The 21,072-nt window shown below is 33.0% G+C and overlaps 2 protein-coding genes across 20 annotated transcripts in view; one reads left to right on the top strand and one right to left on the bottom strand.

Moving 5' to 3' along the window:
• slc12a5a (solute carrier family 12 member 5a) overlaps nt 1–21,072 on the top strand; it is a 2,560,186-nt gene that overhangs the window by 1,621,068 nt on the left and 918,046 nt on the right. The window lies entirely within an intron of this gene.
• Nucleotides 1–21,072, bottom strand: part of nav1b (neuron navigator 1b) — a 947,042-nt gene that overhangs the window by 767,320 nt on the left and 158,650 nt on the right. For all 19 annotated transcript variants that reach the window (XM_087258108.1, XM_087258109.1, XM_087258110.1 and 16 more), the window contains 3 exons: nt 18,059–18,362; nt 6,894–7,626; nt 2,450–2,854 (listed from right to left, as the gene is read on the bottom strand). In XM_087258108.1, coding sequence (XP_087114234.1) covers nt 2,450–2,854; nt 6,894–7,626; nt 18,059–18,362 — 1,442 coding nt within the window. The remainder of the gene's footprint in view (nt 1–2,449; nt 2,855–6,893; nt 7,627–18,058; nt 18,363–21,072) is intronic.

Here is a 21,072-nt window from a genome sequence, read left to right as displayed (position 1 = left end):
AAGTTTTTAAAGGACAACTAAATTGTTTTATGTTCAATCCACTCTCTCTAAACTGGGTGGGTAGAGAGCAGCACGCACAAATGCCTCATCTGGAAGTACTGCAGTTAGACTAGCATTACTCTGATATCTTTCTACAAAACACTCTCAAAATCTGTCTGATGGTATTGTAATAAAGTGCACTTTTTGTAAAGCTACTTTAGAAGGGTAATTACTGTAAAAAACGCTATATAAAATAAACTTGAACTAACTAATCAAGTTTAGCCTCTCTTCACCAGCAGGGGGAGACTCTTGCACAGTAGATGATTTAAATAATAGCAAATGTATGATTAATGGTATTATTAATTTTCCTTAATGGTTAAAAGTACATTCTTTTTAAATAAATGAGAATTGTTTACAATTTTTTAAATATTATGGAAAAAGTATGAATTACTATAATTAATAATTAAATATTTTATAATATTATATTTTTGTAGATATAACATTATACACACACAAATAATAATGTATGTTTAAATATATATATGTGTATGTGTATATGTATATATATATATATATATATATATATATATATATATATATATATATATATATATATATATATATATATATATATATATATATATATATAGTTGAAGACTATGAATTATAGTCTTATAGTCCCCCCTGAATTATTAGCCCCTCAATTTCTGTTTAAAAGGAGAGAAATTTTTTTTCAACACATTTCTAATCATAATAGTTTTAATAACTCATTTCTAATAATTGATTTATTTTATCTTTGCCACAATGACAGTAAATAATATTTAACTAGATATTTTTCAAGACACTTCTATACAGCTTTAAGTGACATTTAAAGGCTTAACTAGGTTAATTAGGTTAACTAGGCAGGTTAGGGTAATCAGGCAAGTCATTGTATAACGATGGTTTGTTCTGTAGACTATTGGAAAAATGTATAGCCTCAAAAGGGCTACTAATTTTGACCTTAAAATGGTTTTATATAAATTAATAACTGCTTTTATTCTAGCCGAAATAAAATAAATAAGACTTTCTCCAGTAGAAAAAATATTATCAGACATGCTGTGAAAAATTAATAGCTTTGTTAAACAGCATTTGGGAAACATATATATAAAAAATAAATAAATAAATAAATAAATAAAAGAGGGGCTAATAATTCTGACTTCAACTGTGTATAACATTATACATATACTCACACATATAGTATACAATAAAATTTATACAATCAATATAATAAAATAATTAATTAATATATATTAGTTATAGCAGTGATATATATACTCCAAATATGAATATACAGTACATTAATATGCAATGTGTGATATTTAAAAAAGTACAATCAGTAATTATACTACTATTACTACTACTACAATTAATGACAATAATAATTGGATTTAAACTGTAAAAATTACAAATGTTATACACATAATAAGTAATATATTGCTGATAATCATTTACTGTACATGAATTATATTCTTAATGAATTATTGATGAATAATGAATTAATTCATAAATGATAATAAAATCAAATAATCAAATAAAAAAAAGAGCTCACAATTAATAATAATATTAATAAAATAAGATAAAATAACAATATTAACAATAAAGATGTAAGACTATAAATGGCAGAGTATAGCAAATAATGTTTTTGCAATCCTGCTTGCAAAAATAATAAAATAAAAACTTGATGGCGTTATCAAGACTTTCAGAAAAAGGATAAAAAAAATTGTATGGGACTGATAACGCCCCATTCAGGGCTTCAGCGTCAACGCTTGACTGAAGTTGGGGTTGCTGCGATCGTCATAGCAGCGTCAGCCAATAAAATTCCGTCAGCAATAGGCCACTGTCTGAGCTGGTGTATTTGCATACAGCAATCTGATTGGCTGACGCTTCCATCCGCGCTTGAAAAGTTGAACTAGTCCCAACTTCTGCAGCGAGAAACCCCTCTGAAGCAGCGCCAACGGATCTACAAAGCAGTTCAGCAACGCCTGACGTCACCCATTCAAAGTAAACGGTAAGCGTTGACGCTGAAGCCCCGTGTGAATGGGGCTAAACAGCAGCCAGCAGAGAAAACATCAAGAAACTGCATTTTAAATGCCTCACACAAATGGTTATTCGTTTTTTGTAGTCTGATGCAAAGTCAATTAAATACACACATACAGTTGACGGGAACATTTTTATCCCTCCTGTAATTTTTTTTTGATTTTAAAATATTTCCCAAATGATGGTTTGTTCTGTAGACAATCAAAACAAATATAGCTTAAGGGGGCTAATAATAATGACCTTAAAATGGTTTTAAAAAATTTAAATCTGCTTTTATTCTAGCCAAAATAAAACAAATAAGACTTTCACCAAAAGAATAAACTATTTAAGGAAATAAGGTGAAAATTTCCTTGCTCTGTTAAACATCATTTGGGAAATAAAGTCCCGGCCTCACCTGTCTCCTAAAGTGACAGACATCCGGCTGCTGGCACCCCACGTCCCGGTGCTCCTGCCCTCCTCTCGCTCCCCCAGATCGGCTTTAGCAGGAAGGCTCATATGCAGCGGCAGAGACTCCATGCTGCGGTGCAGGCCGGACATCTTCGGGTAAAGGATAGGTGAGCTGCTGACAGACAGAGCCTGACCCGAGAAACAACTCGGAGAGTCGATGTGCAGCACCGGCGCGGGGCTCGGGCTGAGGCGTGGAGCCACACGGCCGCCCGCCAGGTCCTGCAGCTTGGAGAACGGAGGGATCTTTGGGGGAAGGTCATGGATGGGGATGCAGGAGTCCAGACTGTTGGAGTTCAGCTTGTCCAGGTGAGCCAGACTAGGCGGATGGGCTAGAGACTTGCTGCTTAATAACCTGCTCAAGAAACACAGAGAATTATTTTATATTATAATTTCATTAACCTTTGCATACCCAAAGCTCGCACTTCACTTGGTCCTTACTCTTTTCAGTTTTCTGCTGCTGATGCTTGGAATCATCTGCAGCAGACCTTAAAGCTCAGCGCTTTCATTCCGCTATCATCTTTTACAAATTCTACTCAGTCAATAGTTCAAGATCATTGTGCTTGTTTTTAGTTTTTTTGTTGGTTTTATATGTTATTATCTGCATTTGTGAAATTGTTATTGTATCGTGTCCCTACTGCTTTGTACCGCATGTACTTTTCATGTTGCCTCTAGGTCCTTAATTGACTTACCTGGTTAAATAAAGGTTATTATTATAATTAGCAGCAGAATTCTGATGAACATACAATTGAAACCAGAATTATTAAACCACATTTGAATTGTTTTTCTTTTTTAAATATTTCCCAAACGATGTTTAACAGAGCAAGGAAATTTTCACAGTATGTCTGATAATATTTTTTCTTCTGGAGAAAGTCTTATTTGTTTTATTTCGGCAAGAAAAAAAGCAGTTTTACATTTTTTAAAACCATTTTAAGGTCAAAATTATTAGCCCCTTTAAGCTATATTCTTTTCCGATAGTCTACACAGAACAAACCATCATTACACAATTATAACTTGTCTAATTACCATAACCTGCTAATAATAGCCTTGCTAATAATTATCTCGCTACAATGTCTTGATTCTTGTCATTGTCATTCATTACTTCATGTTCTGATTCTGTTTTTCTCTTCTGCCTAGATTTTGCTCGGTTGCCTGTGTTTTTTCTGTTTTATTTTTGGATTCACCCCGGCCAGCCACCTACTTTCGACTTCGCCTGTCCGAAGCTGAACTTGACTGTCCTACGTTGTCCCATCTGCCTCCCGATCGATGCTCGCCTGCCTGTCCTCTCTCACGCCTGCCAGTTTGGACACTGTTGCCTTGTTACCTTTCGTTCTCGCCGAGCGATCTCATCATTTACATTTGAGTCATAAGCCTCGGCTCATCATTGTTTTGAAGAGTTAATAAAATCCTTTGGGTTAACAGCATTTGCGTTTGGATCCGTCTCTCCGGGTATGACAGACAATAAATAATATTTGACTAGATATTTTTTTTAATCAAAAATGTATATATATATATATATATATATATATATATATATATATATATATATATATATATATATATATATATATATATATATATAAAGGGGCTAATAATATTGACTTTAAAATGACTTAATAATGACTTTAAAATTTTAAAAAATTAAAAACAGATTTTATTCTAGCCTAAATAAAACAAATAAGACTTTCTCCAGAAGAAAAAATATTATCAGACATACTGTGAAAATTTCCTTGCTCTGTTAAACATCTTTTGGGAAATATTTAAAATAGAAAAAAAAATTAAAAGGGGGGCTAATAATTCTGACTTCAACTGTATATATGATTTGCATATATTGCCATATATTAGATTTTTATGTAGGTGAACTCAAAGACCTGCTGTGGTCATGTAGAACATCCACAGGAACTAAATCAAGGGGAACTAAAAATCAGCCTCAGAGGCTCTTGATACTCCAGTCCAGAAAGGAAGATTTTGAATAATTGAAGAGCATCTCTTGCGTAATGTAAACACACACACACAGCATCTGCAGAGCATTTCCTGCAAAAAAAGTTGCTTACTATCCGAAAACCAATCAATTATATATTCCTGCTATTTTAGTTTTTGAAGTGCTGCATAGCTACTGCTGTCACATTTTTATGTTGGAAATTGATACGCAATTATTATTTGAAAAATCCAAATATTGATTGTTCTGTTATTTATACACATTGCCATGCAAAAGAGCATCATCTTCAACTTCATTCATTTTCTTTTGGCTTAGTCCCTTTGTTTATCAGAGGTCGCCACAGTGGAATGAACCGCCAACTTATCCAGCATATGTTTTACACTGCGGATGCCCTTCCAGCCGCAACCCAGTACTGGGAAACAACCCTACACTCTCACTCACACACATACACTACAGACAATTTAGCTTATTCAATTCATGTCTTTGGACTGTGGGGGAAACCGGAGCACCCGGAGGAAACCCACGCCAAAACAGGGAGAATATGCAAACTCCACACAAAACACCAACTGGCCCAGCTGGGACTTGAACCAGTGACTTTCTAGCTGTGAGGCGACAATGCTAACCACTGAGCTACCATGCCGCCCCATCCTAAATTTCATAAATTAATTTATATTATTTCTTTATATTCTAATATTTCCCAAAGTGTTTAACAGAGCAAGGACATTTTTCATAGTATTTCTTATTATATTTTTCCTCAAGAGAAAGTTTTATTTCTTGTAGATTTCCCAGATGTTTTCAATTTTATTTAAAAACTGCTATAAATTTTATTTTATATTCAGATTAGATTTTATTGCATTATATATCTTTTAATATATGTTTATTTTATGCCATTTAGAAGATTTTAGGTTATTTCCATTCCATTACAGTACAGTAATATGAGTTTATTTAACCACAATTTAATTACTAATATAATGAATTTGAGTTGCAATGAATGTTTGATATATTTGATATACAGTAGTTATTAATGAATTAATAACATGATATAGTTGTTTGATATACAGTTGAAGTCAGAATTATTAGCCCTCCAGAATTATTAGCCCTCCTGTATTTTTTTCCCCAATTTCTGTTTGAGAGACAGAATATTTTTTCAGAACACATTTGTAAGCCTAATAGTTTTGAATATTTGACTAGATATTTTTTAAGATACTAGTATTTTGCTTGAAGTGACATTTAAAGGCTTAACTAGATTAGGTTAAAGTTTGGGTAATTTGGCAAGTCATTTGATAATGATGGTCTGCTCCCTGTTAATTGCTTATCAAGGCTAATAAAATTGACCTTAAAATTGTTTTAAAAAATTACAAACTGCTTTTATTCTAGCCGAAATAAAACAAATAAGATTGAAAAAATATTATCAGACATACTGCCAATATGTCCTTGCTCTGCTGTTATTTTGGGATTTCCGCCTGGATTTTGTCTACCCAGATTTAAAAGTTTCCCAAATCCACATGCAGAGGTGTAAATGCAAAAAAATTGCTATTATTTTAAAGAAAACGTTTTGAATTTTCATAAAACACTGTTGAAAGTGTTTAAAATATCTGTATATGTTGTCTGTGTTATAATGAACACCTAAAAAAAAAAAAAAAAGAGGCGCTTTCTGTATTTTTTTTTTATAAACGCAAATTTGAAAGTGTACCTTTTATGTTCTGTGTGATCTAGCGTGCTGCAATTAATTTTGGTGGTTCCTGCACATGGCTGTAATCATAGGAAAAAAGAAACATGTCTCTACCATAATCTATGCAAAAGTTATTGCATTACAACTGATGAGAGGTGCTGTACAAGCCACAGGGATCGATCATTGTTTTCATATTTCACTATTCTTTTGTTTGATCAAACATTATTCACTGTGTTTGGACCATATCAGACATATAAAAGGATTACTTACGCACATCACCTCAAAAACAGAGGAGAAATGGCCCTGAAGCACACAGCATAAGGTAAGAGATGACAGCTGTCTGAGCTATCTGGGGCTGCTTATTGATCATAAATGTATTGTTTTCATTTCTGCGCCATGGAAACACGGCGATTCATTCGACAACTGTTTGATATGTGAATATAATTCAGTAAAAATAATGCTAGAAACATATGAGCACCGGCAATATAATAAAAGAAATTTAAAATGAACCACTGTAAAATACCCAGCTCGGGTATCCAAAATACTGTGAATTGAAGTGTAAACAACTTTTGCACTGTAGAATAAAACCCAAAGTGATGCATATGTGCATAAAATATAGATTCTACACTTTCAAACGAAACCACTTAAGAGGGTCTGGTGCAATGCTAGCCCTTTAAATCTTAAAGCGAAAGTCGATGACGTGCCGTGCGCGGAGTTTAACTGGTTAATTTGGGAAATATTTGAAAAAACAATTCATAATTTGATTCAACTGTATGCTCTTACCTGGGTGTGCTGGTGGGAGAGCTCAGCTCCGGGTATTTACTGCTGCTGGTCCTCCGCACTCGATGTATCTTCTCCAGGGTTTCCCCGCACCCATCCGCCTGGCTCTCAGCCTTCAGGCAGCTGATCTCCAGGTCTGCTTTGGCCTTCGCTCGTTCCTTTTCCTTCTCGCGGTCCGTCTGGTTGACCGGTCCAGTGCTGCTGGTGCGGCTGGCTGCTTTCAGGCTGCCTCCGTCTTTCCCTCGGCTGGGCATGGTGTTGGGTAAAGCTGGCACAGGTTTGAGAGAGAGGAGACTGGAATCGATGTTGCCACTGATAGGCCGTCCCGTTAGGCTCATGGCACTGTTTTTGGCAGGTCGTGGCAGACTGCGATACTGAATACTGCCACGGGCGTTGGGTGCAAGAAATCCCTGTTCAGATCCGCTGGCGTCTAGGCTGTTTTTGCGTGCTCCTCCGCCTGGCACCGGTTTGATGGGGATGCCTGAGGATTTGGGGGTTTTGCCCACCGTAGCAGATCCGCTGGTGATGGTGGCACCCCCTGGCGTCAGCACAGTGGCGGTGCCAGTGGTCGGAGGTTTTTTGTAGCCGAAAGAGCTGCCGGCGGATGGTTTCATCAGACCTGAGGGAGGCTTGCGGTGCTCGTTGTCCCGGCCCGCATCTGAACGGGAACGCTGCAGACCCGTCGCCTTGACAGACATCTTCACCTTGTCTACTGCCTTTGGGTCTCCTTTACACACTATGAATAAAAAGAAAAAATGATCAATGGAACATTTGGCAGACACTTTTATCCAAAGTTATTTAGGACTCAATCATTACACCAGTAGGGAACAGAGAAGGTGATGGTTCTGGAAAGTGAATTTCTTACTTGAGGGAATAATGAGGCCCAGATATAAGGCAATCAGTCACTTTTTCTGGTAGAATGAGCTCATGTGTGCTTATTTAAGATTTCAGCTTTCCCAAGTGTTCTTTGACAGGAAATATTTCTTCAACACATTTTTGAATACATTTTACAACACATTTTATTAACTAATTTCTTTTGTCTTTGTCATGATGACAGTGCAGAATGTTGTACTAGTTATTTTGCAAGACATTAGTATTCACTTAAAGTGCAATTTAAACGCTTAACTAGGTTATTTAGGCAAGTTAGGTTAATTAATTAAGTCATTGGACAACAGTGGTTTGTTCTGTAGACAATAATAAGGGGGCTAAAAATATTGACCTTAGCAGCTTTTACTTTTTTATTCCAGCCAAATTAAAAAAGGCTTTCTTCAGAAGAAACATATAATAGGAAATACTGTAAAACATTTCCTTGGATTGTTGAACAGCACTTAGGAATATTTTTAACATGTTTTGCACAACATTTTTTCACATAAGGAATAATAAATTTTTCAGCTGCATAATGTACATTTCATGAAATCTTGCTTAGAGTAGTCCATCCTCTTAACATTGGATCTAGATTTTTTCTCCTCGGTAAAAGATCAATCAAAACAATCTTTTTACCCATAAAAAAGCATTTTACCTCAATCAAATCTTTAAAAATGTTGAACATTTATGGAGTCAATCTAGGGCCATATATATGTAAGCATTGAGCAAAAAAATAAAATAAAAATAATAATAAATAAATAAAAGCAAATCGAAAGCGAAAAATTAATTTCAGAAAAGAAAGTTAATTTACTTACAAAAATATAAAACTGCAAATGGAAAATTAAGCTGAGCAACATTTGACATATGCAAAGAAAAAATACTGCTAATAAAAATCGAGCAAAAAAAAAAATTATATATATATATATATATATATATATATATATATATATATATATATATATATATATATATATATATATATATATATATATTACCTATATATATTTTCAAAACATTTTTTTATAGCATTGCTTTTACTAAACCCGTTCAGTCAATTGCAATGCTCAATTTGATTTGATTTGTAGTCAGTTGTGAGTTTGCGATGCTGTTTTCACTTTGCACTTCATGTTTCTGTGCGTTTTACTTTGTGACCCTGATTTGACAAGCGGGCGGAGTCAAGGGAACTTTGGAGGGTTATGGCAGGCCTGGACCAGCCTCCATTTAAGCGATTTCATCACCTGGAGACACAGTATCACGGTGGTCTTACAGCCCAGTGAACACCCAAGTTCCCTTGTAACATTTGGTTTTGTAAAGGCAATGCTATGTTAATGCTATAAATAAATAAATAAATATTTATAAATAAACAAGTATTTTTTTTTTTATTGCATATATTTTGGTTTAATTTAGCTTTTTGCACTGCTTGATTTTTATTTGAAGTTTTTTTTTTTTGTTTGCAAATTTCCTTTTTATTTCTCAAAAAAAGTTTCCCTTGGCAGTTCTTTATTTTTGCAAGTAAAATTAATTTTCATTTCTCAAAAGTTAGTTTTTGCTTTGTGATTTTTGGCGATTTGCATGTATTTATTTTTATTTTTTTGCTCAATACTTTATTTTTTGTTTGCAAAACTTTCTTTTATTTAGTAAGTATATATATGGCCCTAGATTGACTCCATAAATATTATATTAATGCTGTATTAAAATCATGTACAATCTATGATAACTTTAAAACTGCATATTATTTTATTTTATTATTATTAAACCAAATTCTTTTATTTAATTACAGCCTATGTTTCAATTCCAAAATTAAGACACTTTCATCACGGTTTTAGTTAACCTGTGAGCATAAAACAAATCTTCTTCTAGGATGGAAATAAACCATTCTTTGAAGTATTTTGAAGTATCAAGTAAAAACCACATCCATGAATATTGCCATCATTCAGCTCCTCGCAATACCTCAAAATACCATGCTATTACCATCACTGTACCACAGTGCTTTTCTGTGGGAATTTACCACATCAACCTAATCACCGATCCAGTTCAATTTCACACACACACGCACACACGCACGCATACACACACACATACGCACACAGCTGAATCAGTGTTATTGAGTGAAACCATCATGTCCTCCATTTACGCAGAGGTGAATCATTGGAAAGGTGCATATTAAAGCCTCGGGGGGTGACAGCAGATGAAGTCATGGAGGGAACCCGATTGAAGCCATGATTAAGCTTTTGTGGCCTAAACCTACAGTTCATGAGTCATGGTGGGATGAAGACGAGGGCAAGAATCATCTGCATTTAATTAGAGACTCGTCAAAGATAAAGAGCGTCTTAACCCACTCGACACAAACACCAGCGCACTTGATTTATACAGCATAGGTGATACTAGTGCTGGGTTATATGATCAGAGTAATAATAACATTTTTCAATATATAGCCTCTTTACCCTTTGTGTATTGCTCCGCCCCAACTAAAGCCAGCAACAAGCAGACACTACAGTTTGACAAATATTACTGCGGTTAGACAACAAAATATACTTTTGAGGCTTTTTTAATCGAGAATGTAGTTGTTTAGATTGCAACTATGGAGTTTATTTTCAAGAATAGTGCCTATTTAAAAATATTTACAATTTCTGAGAGCTTGTTGGCAGCGAGATGGCGCTAGAACCACATAATAAGCCCTTGCTCAGTGTGTCCTCTTGAACACGAATTAAAAAGCTGAAAAATGAAAGCCTCGTGGTTTTTAAGGTGGACCGGACAGTCAATAAGAAGCTGTAAATAAGAAGCTGGATTCAGCCTTGTCCCTCCTTATCGCAAACACAACAGCAGTCTGGTGAGAAATCTCTGTAGACGGATGGCATTTCATGTCACGTTCAGCCTTATAATCTTAAAATGTTAGCAAAATTTGCTGTTTTGTCATCACCTTAAGGGGGTCACATACCAGAAACGGCGCTACAAATTCGCTATAGAGAATCATTCAAACACTAGCTCTAAAGTGACGTTGGTGAATTAGTAACGGCTTCTGCTTTTCTGACGTCAGGTGCAGATGTGAATGAATGGCGGAAGAAAGTAGTTTCTAATACAAAGGGGTTTTAGACTCTATGTGTTTGATTTTCTTTTTTATGTACAAGATTGTGCCGTCGAACTGTTGGATAAACGCAATATCATATATATATATATATATATCATATATATATCATATATATATATATATATATATATATATATATATATATATATATATGAGCAATATCACACGAGTAGCAGTGTGCTATGGCTGTATATCAGCACTAGTGGGGCGCTAAGGCAATGCACGCCTCCCACCAGTGCTGATATACAGCCATAGCACACTGCTACTCGTGTGATATTGCTCATATATATATATATATATATATATATATATATATATATATATATATATATATATATATATATATATATATATATATATATATATATATATATATATATATATATATATATATATATATATTCTTCTAAAATTAGAAATTGAAACTCTGTGACTGTTTTTGAATGGCCCAGCCAGAGCCCTGACTTAAACTCAATTGAGCATCTCTGGAGAGATTGAAAATGACCAACGTTTACCATCTAACCTGTGAGAACTGAAGAAGATCTGCAAGGAGGAAATGGCAGAGGATCCCCAAATCCAGGTGTGAAAAACTTGTTGCATCTTTCCCAAAAAGACTCATGGCTGTATTGGATCAAAAGGGTGCTTCTACTAAATACTAAGCAAAGGGTCTGAATAGCTAGGACCATGTGATATTTCAGTCTTTCCTTTTTAATAAATGTGCTAAAATGTAAACAATTCTGTGTTTTTCTGTCAATATGGGGTGCTGTGTTTACATTAATGAGGGGAAAAAAACGTAATGATTTTAGCAAACGGCTGCAATAAAACAGAGTGAAAATTTGAAGGGGTCTGAATATTTTCCGTACGCTCTTTATATTGCTTGCAAATTGCTTTAAATGTAGTTCAGTGTTGCTTATTTGAATTAAAACTAGTTTTAAATAATCATTAAATAAAGCATGGACATTATATTTAGGTTTATTTATCATGCTATCATTTTATTAAGAGAAAATTACAGTGATAATTATCATTGTTTTCACGCAAAGCTCTAGGTGTTCAAAAAAGATCAAATACAGATCTAATGTTGAAACTGGCCAACATGTGGTGATGAAAACTTGGTAATGAGGTTTGATGACATTCTGAGGACTAATGACTGTTAGAGAAGACTTCACAAAGCTTTAATGAATGTACAAAAACTTACAAGAGATGCTCTGAAAATACCTAAGGCTGAATTTTCATCAAGTGAAGAACATTATAGAGTAAGGCATGCTGAGAAACGGCTGAAACATGGCTGCTTTAAGGACAAAATCTCACACTTCACATCACCCCATTAGATATTTAAGGACTCTAAAAGTATCTGAAAGCTTCTAGCGGCTCACCAGGGTTACTTTTTTTTATCAACTATACAGTAATATAGTATAAATAAATATTTAAATGTGAATTTATTTAATTTTATCCTGTGATACAGGAAGCTACATTTTCAGCATAATTACTCAATGAGTAAACTGATAAGGCCTTAAACTTAAGGCTGATCAGATGTCTACGTTGAGGGGGACAAATTACAAATTGTATCGGATTTTAAATATCTTGGGGTCCAAACTGACTCCAAGTTAACTTTTAAATCACAAATTAAAAAGGTATGTAACCGTGTTAAATTTAATATATCTAACTTCCGGTTCATAAGGTCACATTTGTCACTGCAGGCAGCTAAAATATTTATGCATTCAATACTTTTATCATATATAACCTACTGTCTAACAACCTGGTCACAGGCAAAAAAACAACAACATTAAAACCCATAGAGTCACTTTACACACAGACAATTAAAATACTGGATAGGATAAAAAGCCTCTAAGACATCATCATTGTAGCACTTTACAAAAACATAAATTGTTAAGCTGGGAAAACGTCATTAAGTGCTCAAACATTTGTCTGATGTATAAAATCATTCATGGTCTGTCCTGCCCACCTCTCAGTCAGTTTGTAAACGTCAGGAACACCACATACAGAGCAGCACAAGGGGCGGCCCGAGGAGACTGTATTGTCCCACTCAGGAAAATCCTGATCCTTTGGTCAGGGTGCCTTTTCAGTTACAGCTGCACAGGAGTGGAATTCTGTCCTTGGCAGCATCAGAGATATAACCGCCTTTAATATGTTCAATAAAACATTTAAAAACCTGGTTTATAAAGAATCAGACGTGTCATCATTCCTATTAGAATATGTTTCCATTTGTGCCTACCATCTTAATGATCTGTTGTTTAAATGTGTTTCAACTAGTTTTATCTCTATTACAAAATGTTGGAGTTTTAGCTTAATTTGCATATATTCTTTTTTTATTAACATCTACATAACCATGTATATTTTAGTACTTTTTAACTATGATTAATTAATGGTTTGATTAATTATTGTTTTTTTTTTTAGGTTGTTCTGGGACAACAGATGAAAAATAGCCTTCTGGCTAATTGTGGTGCATTTGCAGAAATGCTATTTAATGTACACTGTCCCTGCCAAAAAAAAAAAAAAAAAAAAAGTCAAGTAAAATACATGCACAAAAAGTAAAAAAAGTAAAAAAAAGTAAAATACATGCAAATTTTTAAAAATGTGGATTCGTGGGTAACTAAAGCATAAGCTGTAAATGCTCCACTCATATCTGAAAGGGGGCAGAGCTAGCAGCTAATTTGCATTTAAAGAGACACACACAAAATGGTGTGTTTTTGCTTAAAAAAAATAATAATAAATTAAAAAAAGAGGCATTTGCAGTATGTTAATAAATTATTTGTGACATTTTGAGTGGAAACTTTACAGATACATATTGGGTACACTTATATAATGCCTTAAAATGGAGTAACAGAACCACTTTAATGAGGGAATTAAATATGACAAAGAATTATTCCACACGGCACCATGGCTGCTGGTTTTCTTCTAATAAATGAACTCAATTCCTGACATTTAAATGTCATTCTGAACTATAGAGGGTGCACAGAAAGGTTACACTGCCCACAGGTAAACAACATGAAGAGAAGAGGCTAAAATGATAAACCTGACAGGCTTCTTGCTTTAGAAATCTGCTCAGGCTCTCGAAGAATATGCATTAAACCAACATGACTTTTATGCATGGATATGTTTCAATTGGCTACAGAACAGACTACTGTTAATCCAAGGACTTGCTTAGTTAATCTAATTAAGTTGCACTTTAAAGGGGACCTATTATGCAAAAATCACTTTTATACGGGGTTTAAAGACAGTTGTGGGGCAGCAGTGCATAAATATAACCATCTTCTAATGGTGAAAATGTATTAATTTTATTTTTTTAAATCATACTTTATAAAAAACAGCCTGCAGAAACACTTTAATCGACATCCTCCCTTTGTATGTGTCATCAGAGGGGAAAAGCCCCACCTACTAGGGACCATCTCTCCCTCATTAGCATAGGACGATAGTCTTGTTTTTGAATCTGCCACTATGCTGACACATATGCATCTGTAGATCCGCCCTCTTTTAAAAAGAGGGCAATCTCATTTGAATTTAAAGCAACAGTCACCAAAACGGCACAAATTAGGATCAAAGCCTGAAAGGGTCAGTTTTAGAGAGTTATAAAAGGTTATTTGTGTGGTGCTTTGAGCTGAAACTTCACACACACTCTCTAGGGACATCATAGACTTATTTTATATCTTGAAAAAGGTGTAAAATAGGTCCCCTTTAAGCAGAATCCTAGTACTTTGCAAAATAACTAGTAAAACATGATGTATTGTTATCATGGCAAAGATAAAAGAAATTAGTTTTTAGATTAAAATGAAAATATTAAAGATCAAAATATTGCAAAAGCAGGCATTTATATATAGTTGAGACACCCAAAATAGGGCTCGCAGGGCAAAGTTTGCCATGGTAACCTTTAATTTGGCCCGCCATCCCATCTGAGAAGAATTAGAAATGAAGGTTGCGGCGAACGCCTTCAACAGAGATTGTCATTTCTAATTAAATGTAACCTTTTGTTTAGTTGTTGAGCTACTAAAAAGTAAACTGAAATGTAATGATTTAATTAAATGTTGGGAATGAAGTAGATTTTTGTAAAATGTAAATACTTTCACTCGAAGATGGACAACACGAGATAGAGGTCTGCATAGAGGTCCAACCAGATTTCTGCGGCGCGGGAATAAATTTCCGAATAAATCGCGGGAGCGGTCGGTAACGGGTTTAATTTGGGACGGGAGTGGGCTGTCTAGCAATATCGCGGATATTGCCATGCGAATGAGAAAGAGCTTTGCCTGTGTGTGTGCTTGGTGCTTGTGTATGTGTATGTTAGTGCGCGCGCGAATGAGAGAGAGAGAGAGAGAGAGAGAGAGAGAGAGAGAGAGAGAGAGAGAGAGAGAGAGAGAGAGAGAGAGAGAGGTTTGGTACTTGATACATGGTATTACAACCCTTTGAGTTGATATAACAGCAAACGCCTGTGTGTCTGCTTGGTGCTTGTGTGTTAGTGCGCGCGCGTGTATGACAGAGAGAGAGCTTTGTCTGTGTGTGTGTGTGTGTGTGTGTGTGTGTGTGTGCTTGGTGCTGTTTGTGTGTGTTTATACAGACAGCTTGGCTGTCTGGACTGTATAGCTGGGAGATTTTTGGTTTTGTTCTCCCCCGCTCTTTAGCGGGATCGGGCGCGGCGGCCAGATAACGGGGCGAGTCGGGCAGCAGGAAAACAAATTCTTAATATAAGCGGGAGTGGTCGGGTTCGGGCTAAAACCTGGAGGGTGCGGGATTCAAAATTTAGTCCCGCGCAGATCTCTAACACGAGACATTGAAGAGCAAATCAAGGTTCAACTTGACTTGTGTATTTAGCATTGAACATAACTGTGTTATAAATGTGTTTTTTAATATTTTTATTGTAAGAAGTTTATTATAAAATATATAAAAAAAACATAATTAGTAATATTATTGAAGTATATTTTTAATTTATTTTTTAATATTAAGATGTACCTTTGGCCCACACCCTCAATCAAGTTTGGTTTTTTGGCCCTTCATAAGAAAAAGTTTGGGCATCACTGATATACTGTATAGTATGTATATGAGGTAACGCTTTATTTTGTTGGTCCATTTGAGTAGTAGTAGACTGTCTGCTTAATATATGCTGACACTATATGAAGCTTTGCAAGTACTTATCATCTTACACTATCTGCACTACACTGAAATAAAAATTTTCATTAGTATTATTTTTATGTGACTTTTATATTGTCCGTTCATTACATTAAGCTATAATGAGAGCTGATATTTTGGTGAGTAAATGTTGCTCAGTTTTGATACAATTCCTGTGGCTCTTTTTAAGTTTCCACACAAATGTGTAATGGGGTAAAAATCTGCTGAAAAGATGCTTCAGAAAACACTGAATCACACATGGGCTTCATTTCAAGAGGTTATGGATGACAGTACTAACAAACAATCTACTGTAAGATGCTTATCCAGCTGATTCGTGTCCAAATCATGATATAGAATCATTAATATATGATCCTTCTGGAGCTGCAGGCTGGAGAAAATCAAGTTGTATATTTGGAGAACAAAAACTTTTTTGTTTTGTTGCCCAGAATGAGACTTGAATTAATTTATGGCATGTCTAAGGTCTGAAACATTTCAAACTAAGAATACACAGTCGGTTTGAATTTCAACTAAAGCCTAAATGCAAGCATAAAATAAAATAAAATGAAATGAAATGAAAACAAAACAAAACAAAATTAAAAGAAATAATAATAATAATAATAATAATAATAAAAATAAAATAAAATAAAATGAAAACAAAACAAAATAAAAAAATAAAATAAAATAAAACAAAATAAAATGAAAATAACTCAAAATAAAATAAAATAAAATAAAATAAAATAAAATAAAATAAAATAAAATAAAATAAAGAGGGCGGAGAAGGTCACAGATTTGAGTCCTGGCTGGGCCAGTTGGCATTTCTGTGTGGAGTTTGCATGTTCTCCCCGTGCTGGCATGGGTTTTCTCCTTATGCTCCGGTTTCCCCCACAGTCCAAAGACATGCGCTATAAGTGAATTGAATAAGCTAAGTTGGCTGTAATGTACTGTATGAGTGTGAATGAGTGTGTGTGGGTGTGATTAGTTGTAAAAGTAATAATAATTAAAAAAAAAAAAGTAAAAAAGTAGTAAAGTAATAATAACAACAGAGAGACAGCAAAATTAAACAAAAATAAAAATACCAGCCAGTTTAGGAAACTTTCTAGGTTGTGAAAAAATGAAAAAAAAAAAATAAATAAATAAAAATAATAATAATAATAATAATAATTATATATATATATATATATATATATATATATATATATATATATATATATAATAAATGAATGATATTAATAATAATAATAATAATAATAATAATAATAATAATAATAATAATAAAACTGAAAAAATAAAAAATAAAACAAAAAAAGTAATCAATAAAAAATACAAAGTTAAATAACATGTAAATAAATATTCCTGTGACATTTATCACATTTTGTAAAAAAAAAACATAAAAATTAAAAATTACAAAAAAAAAACAAAAAAAGAATATTAGTAAAAAGAAACGTTTTTTCTAGCACTTTTAGATTTTTGTGATATTTAGCACAATTTCTGAACTGAAATAAAGAACAATAATAAAATTAAAATAAAATTAAAAAGACATTTGGTTTACCGTATATTGCAGTAAAATTTAATTAATATGTTTTAATGCAGTATACTTTTTTAGTGTCGTTTGAAGATACTTTATTACTGATTTTCTGTTTGAGAATCACTAATAAAGCCTCTTCAAATTATGCTAAACAAGTATTCAATTTAATTCAAGCTTATTTGTCTAGCGCTCTTCACAATAATTATTGCTTCAAAATAGCTTTACAAAAGGTGCACATTATTGCATTAAAATCAAAGTCAGAAAAGTTAGGGTTATTAGTTACTTTATTAACTTTATTAGTTACTAATAACTTTAACTAGTAACTAATAGCTTTTAACAGTAAAAGTTATTATATACAAGCAAAAAACCTGCAGTTATACAGTATATAAGTGATGTCTATGTGTAGGTTCAATGAGGGGTAGTTGCATATTAAGTGAATGTGTTGTCCTTGAAGGTATAGTACATAAATACTTAATTTAATATTACTGCAATATTCGGTAACCCAAATTTACACGGGCTTAAAATAACAAAAAGTAACACACAAACAAATTGAATGCATCTGCTAAATAAGCATACCTGCGACTTTGAGCACACTCTGTGAGGTGTGTGTGATGGGTGAAGTGACTCCCACAGGAGGATTGCGGCTCTTTCTGAAACTGCTCGTCTGTCCGAGACTCTGAGGTTTCTTCAGCTCTCCTTTATTCATCTTGTCCATCGCAGGACCGTCCGGCAGACGAGTTTTCCTCCACTTGCAGGACGGCTCACTTTTAAGGCTGCCGGTGTCATAAACTCCATCGGTTTTCCGTAAACATTTACTGTCCTCACTGTACCACGCCAGACCACTTTCCACCAGGGAACGCTTTTCTGCATCAGTCCGCAACTATAAAACACACACAGACAACAATATTAATAATACCAATAATAATTACAAAAAAAAAAAAAAAGCATCCCTGCAACCTTTAGCACACTTTGGTGTGAAATAAGTAATTATAAGTATTATATTAATAATATACGGTTTATAATTGTAATTATTAGAGTTACTATTAGTGATATTGTCCTGTTTTTGTTTTAGTTTTTTTCATTTATTGTATATTTTAAAGATGTAACTATATCCCATAGTTTATACATAGTTAAAATGCTTTGGCAACACTGAAAAAACCATGCCAATAAAGAAATTAAACTAAACTGAGTAAAATATGTGAATAAATAATAATAATAATAATAAATATAATAATAATAATAATAATAAATATAATAATAATAATAATAAATATAATAATAATAATAATAATACACAGAAAAAACAAACAAAAACAAAATCATTAAATAAAACATACACACATACCAGGGACTTTTAGCACACTTAATGAAAAAATATAAACATAAATAAGCAACAAAAAATCCGAAATTGCAGGTAAATACAGTAGGTGAGACTTTAATATGGCCATTACCGCCGACCATGTACTGTCGCCGCTCTAAAAAAGAAAGAACGTGTTTTATAGGTATGATAGCAGTTTGCAACTATGCCGCCAGGTGGCACAAAGGGACGAGATGCGAACAGACAGAAACAGCCTATACATTAGCTGTAAATACTCTGCATGTATGCTAAAATATGTAACCCTACTATTGCCATCCTTCCCCACCTGTCTACTTAGTTATTGTAATTATTAGAATTAATATTAGTAATATTGTCCTGTTTTTCACTTTTTCTCATTTATTGTATTTTGGGTTATTATTCTATTGATGTAAATGTATTCCATTATATACATAGTTAAAATTCTTTAGCAACACTAAAAAAATTATGCCAATAAAGAAATTAAATTAAACAGAATAACATCTAAAAATAAATAAATAAAAATATACTACTACTAGAAATAATAATAATAATAATAATAATAATAATAATAATAATAATAATAATTCACAGAAAAAAGCATCATATAAAACATATACACACATACCAGTGACTTTTAGCACAGTTAATGCAAAACATATAAAGATATATAATAACAATACAAAATCTGAAATTGCAGGTAAATATGTATGCTAAAATATGTAACCCTACTATTGCCATCCTTCCCCACGTCTACTTAATTATTCTAATTATTAGAATTAACATTAGTGATATTGTCCTGTTTTTGTTAACTTTTTTCTCATTTATTGTTTTTTTATTGTTATTATTTTAAAGATGTAAATATATTCCATATTTTATACATAGTTAAAATGCTTTGGCAACACAAAAAATCATGGCAATAAAGAAATTAAACTAAATAGAATAATAACAATAATTATGTATATATATATATATATATATATATATATATATATATATATATATATATATATATATATATATATATATATATATATATATATATATATGTGTGTGTGTGTGTGTGTGTGTGTGTATACAGTATGTGTATGTATGTATGTATTGTGCTATCCTTCCCCACCTGTCTACTTAATTATTGTAATTATTAGAATTAACATTAGCTATATTCTCCTGTTTTGTTCACTTTTTTTCATTTATTGTATTTTTTTGTTATTATTTTAATGATGTAAATAAATTCCATATTTCAAATCAAATCACTTTTATTGACACATCATACCCAGCAAGTGTGCTATGATGAGTGAAAAGCTTAGCTATTTTATGCATAGCTAAAATGCTTTGGCAACACTGTAAAATAAATTATGCCAATAAAGAAATTAAACTAAACGGAATTAAAAAAAATTATATATATATATATATATATATATATATATATATATATATATATATATATATATATATATATATATATATATATATATATATATATATATATATAATAAAATGTTAATGATATTAATTCACAGAAAAAAACAACAAACAAAAACAAAATCATCATTGTTTCTCAGTATACACCTTCTCGCTCCCTGCGGTCAGCTGATACTCTTACCCTTCAACAAGCACCCTGTAGACTACATCTATGGGGTAGAGAGATTTTTCTGTTGCTGCACCTAGGTTATGGAATGCTCTCCCTTACTCTGTAAGAAATTCTTCCACACTAGCTAGTTTTAAGATGCTAAAAACTCTTCCTTTTAAGATTGCATTTTTAGATTCTTGATTATTCTGTGTTTATATTTTAGAACTTTTTTGTATACTTGCATTTTATTGCATGTTTGATTTCTCTGTTGTTGTAGCGCTTTGGGTTTTAGAAAAGCGCATTATAAATAAAATGTATTATTGTTATTATTATTATCATATAAAACATATACACACATAGCTCTCTTTCCATTCATGACTTACTTTCCCCCTTATTTATGATGAAACAGTTTTTTTCAAGGTGAAATCACATGGATAAAAGCTTCATGACACACTCACCAGTGCAAACACACCATGAATAATGCGCGTGTTTCTGTTATCTGGGAGGTAGAAACTACAAACCAAGACATGAAGATTAATATGAGGTCTTAAAGAGGCATGACGTCAAAAAAAAAAGTTCATCCTAACTCCAAAACTCCCTCTGAGATGCTTTTCTGTGCACATTAATGAAGTCTCAAGCCAAGCGCATTCCTCTGAAAGAAATATCTCCACATTAACATGCTAT

The sequence above is a fragment of the Danio rerio genome, chromosome 6 (assembly GCF_052040795.2).
Source record: "Danio rerio strain M-AB ecotype USA chromosome 6, GRCz13ab, whole genome shotgun sequence".
Lineage (NCBI taxonomy): Eukaryota > Metazoa > Chordata > Actinopteri > Cypriniformes > Danionidae > Danio > Danio rerio.
The sequence above is the reverse complement of the archived record's forward strand: the minus strand, read 5'-3'. Positions and strand labels throughout refer to the sequence as shown.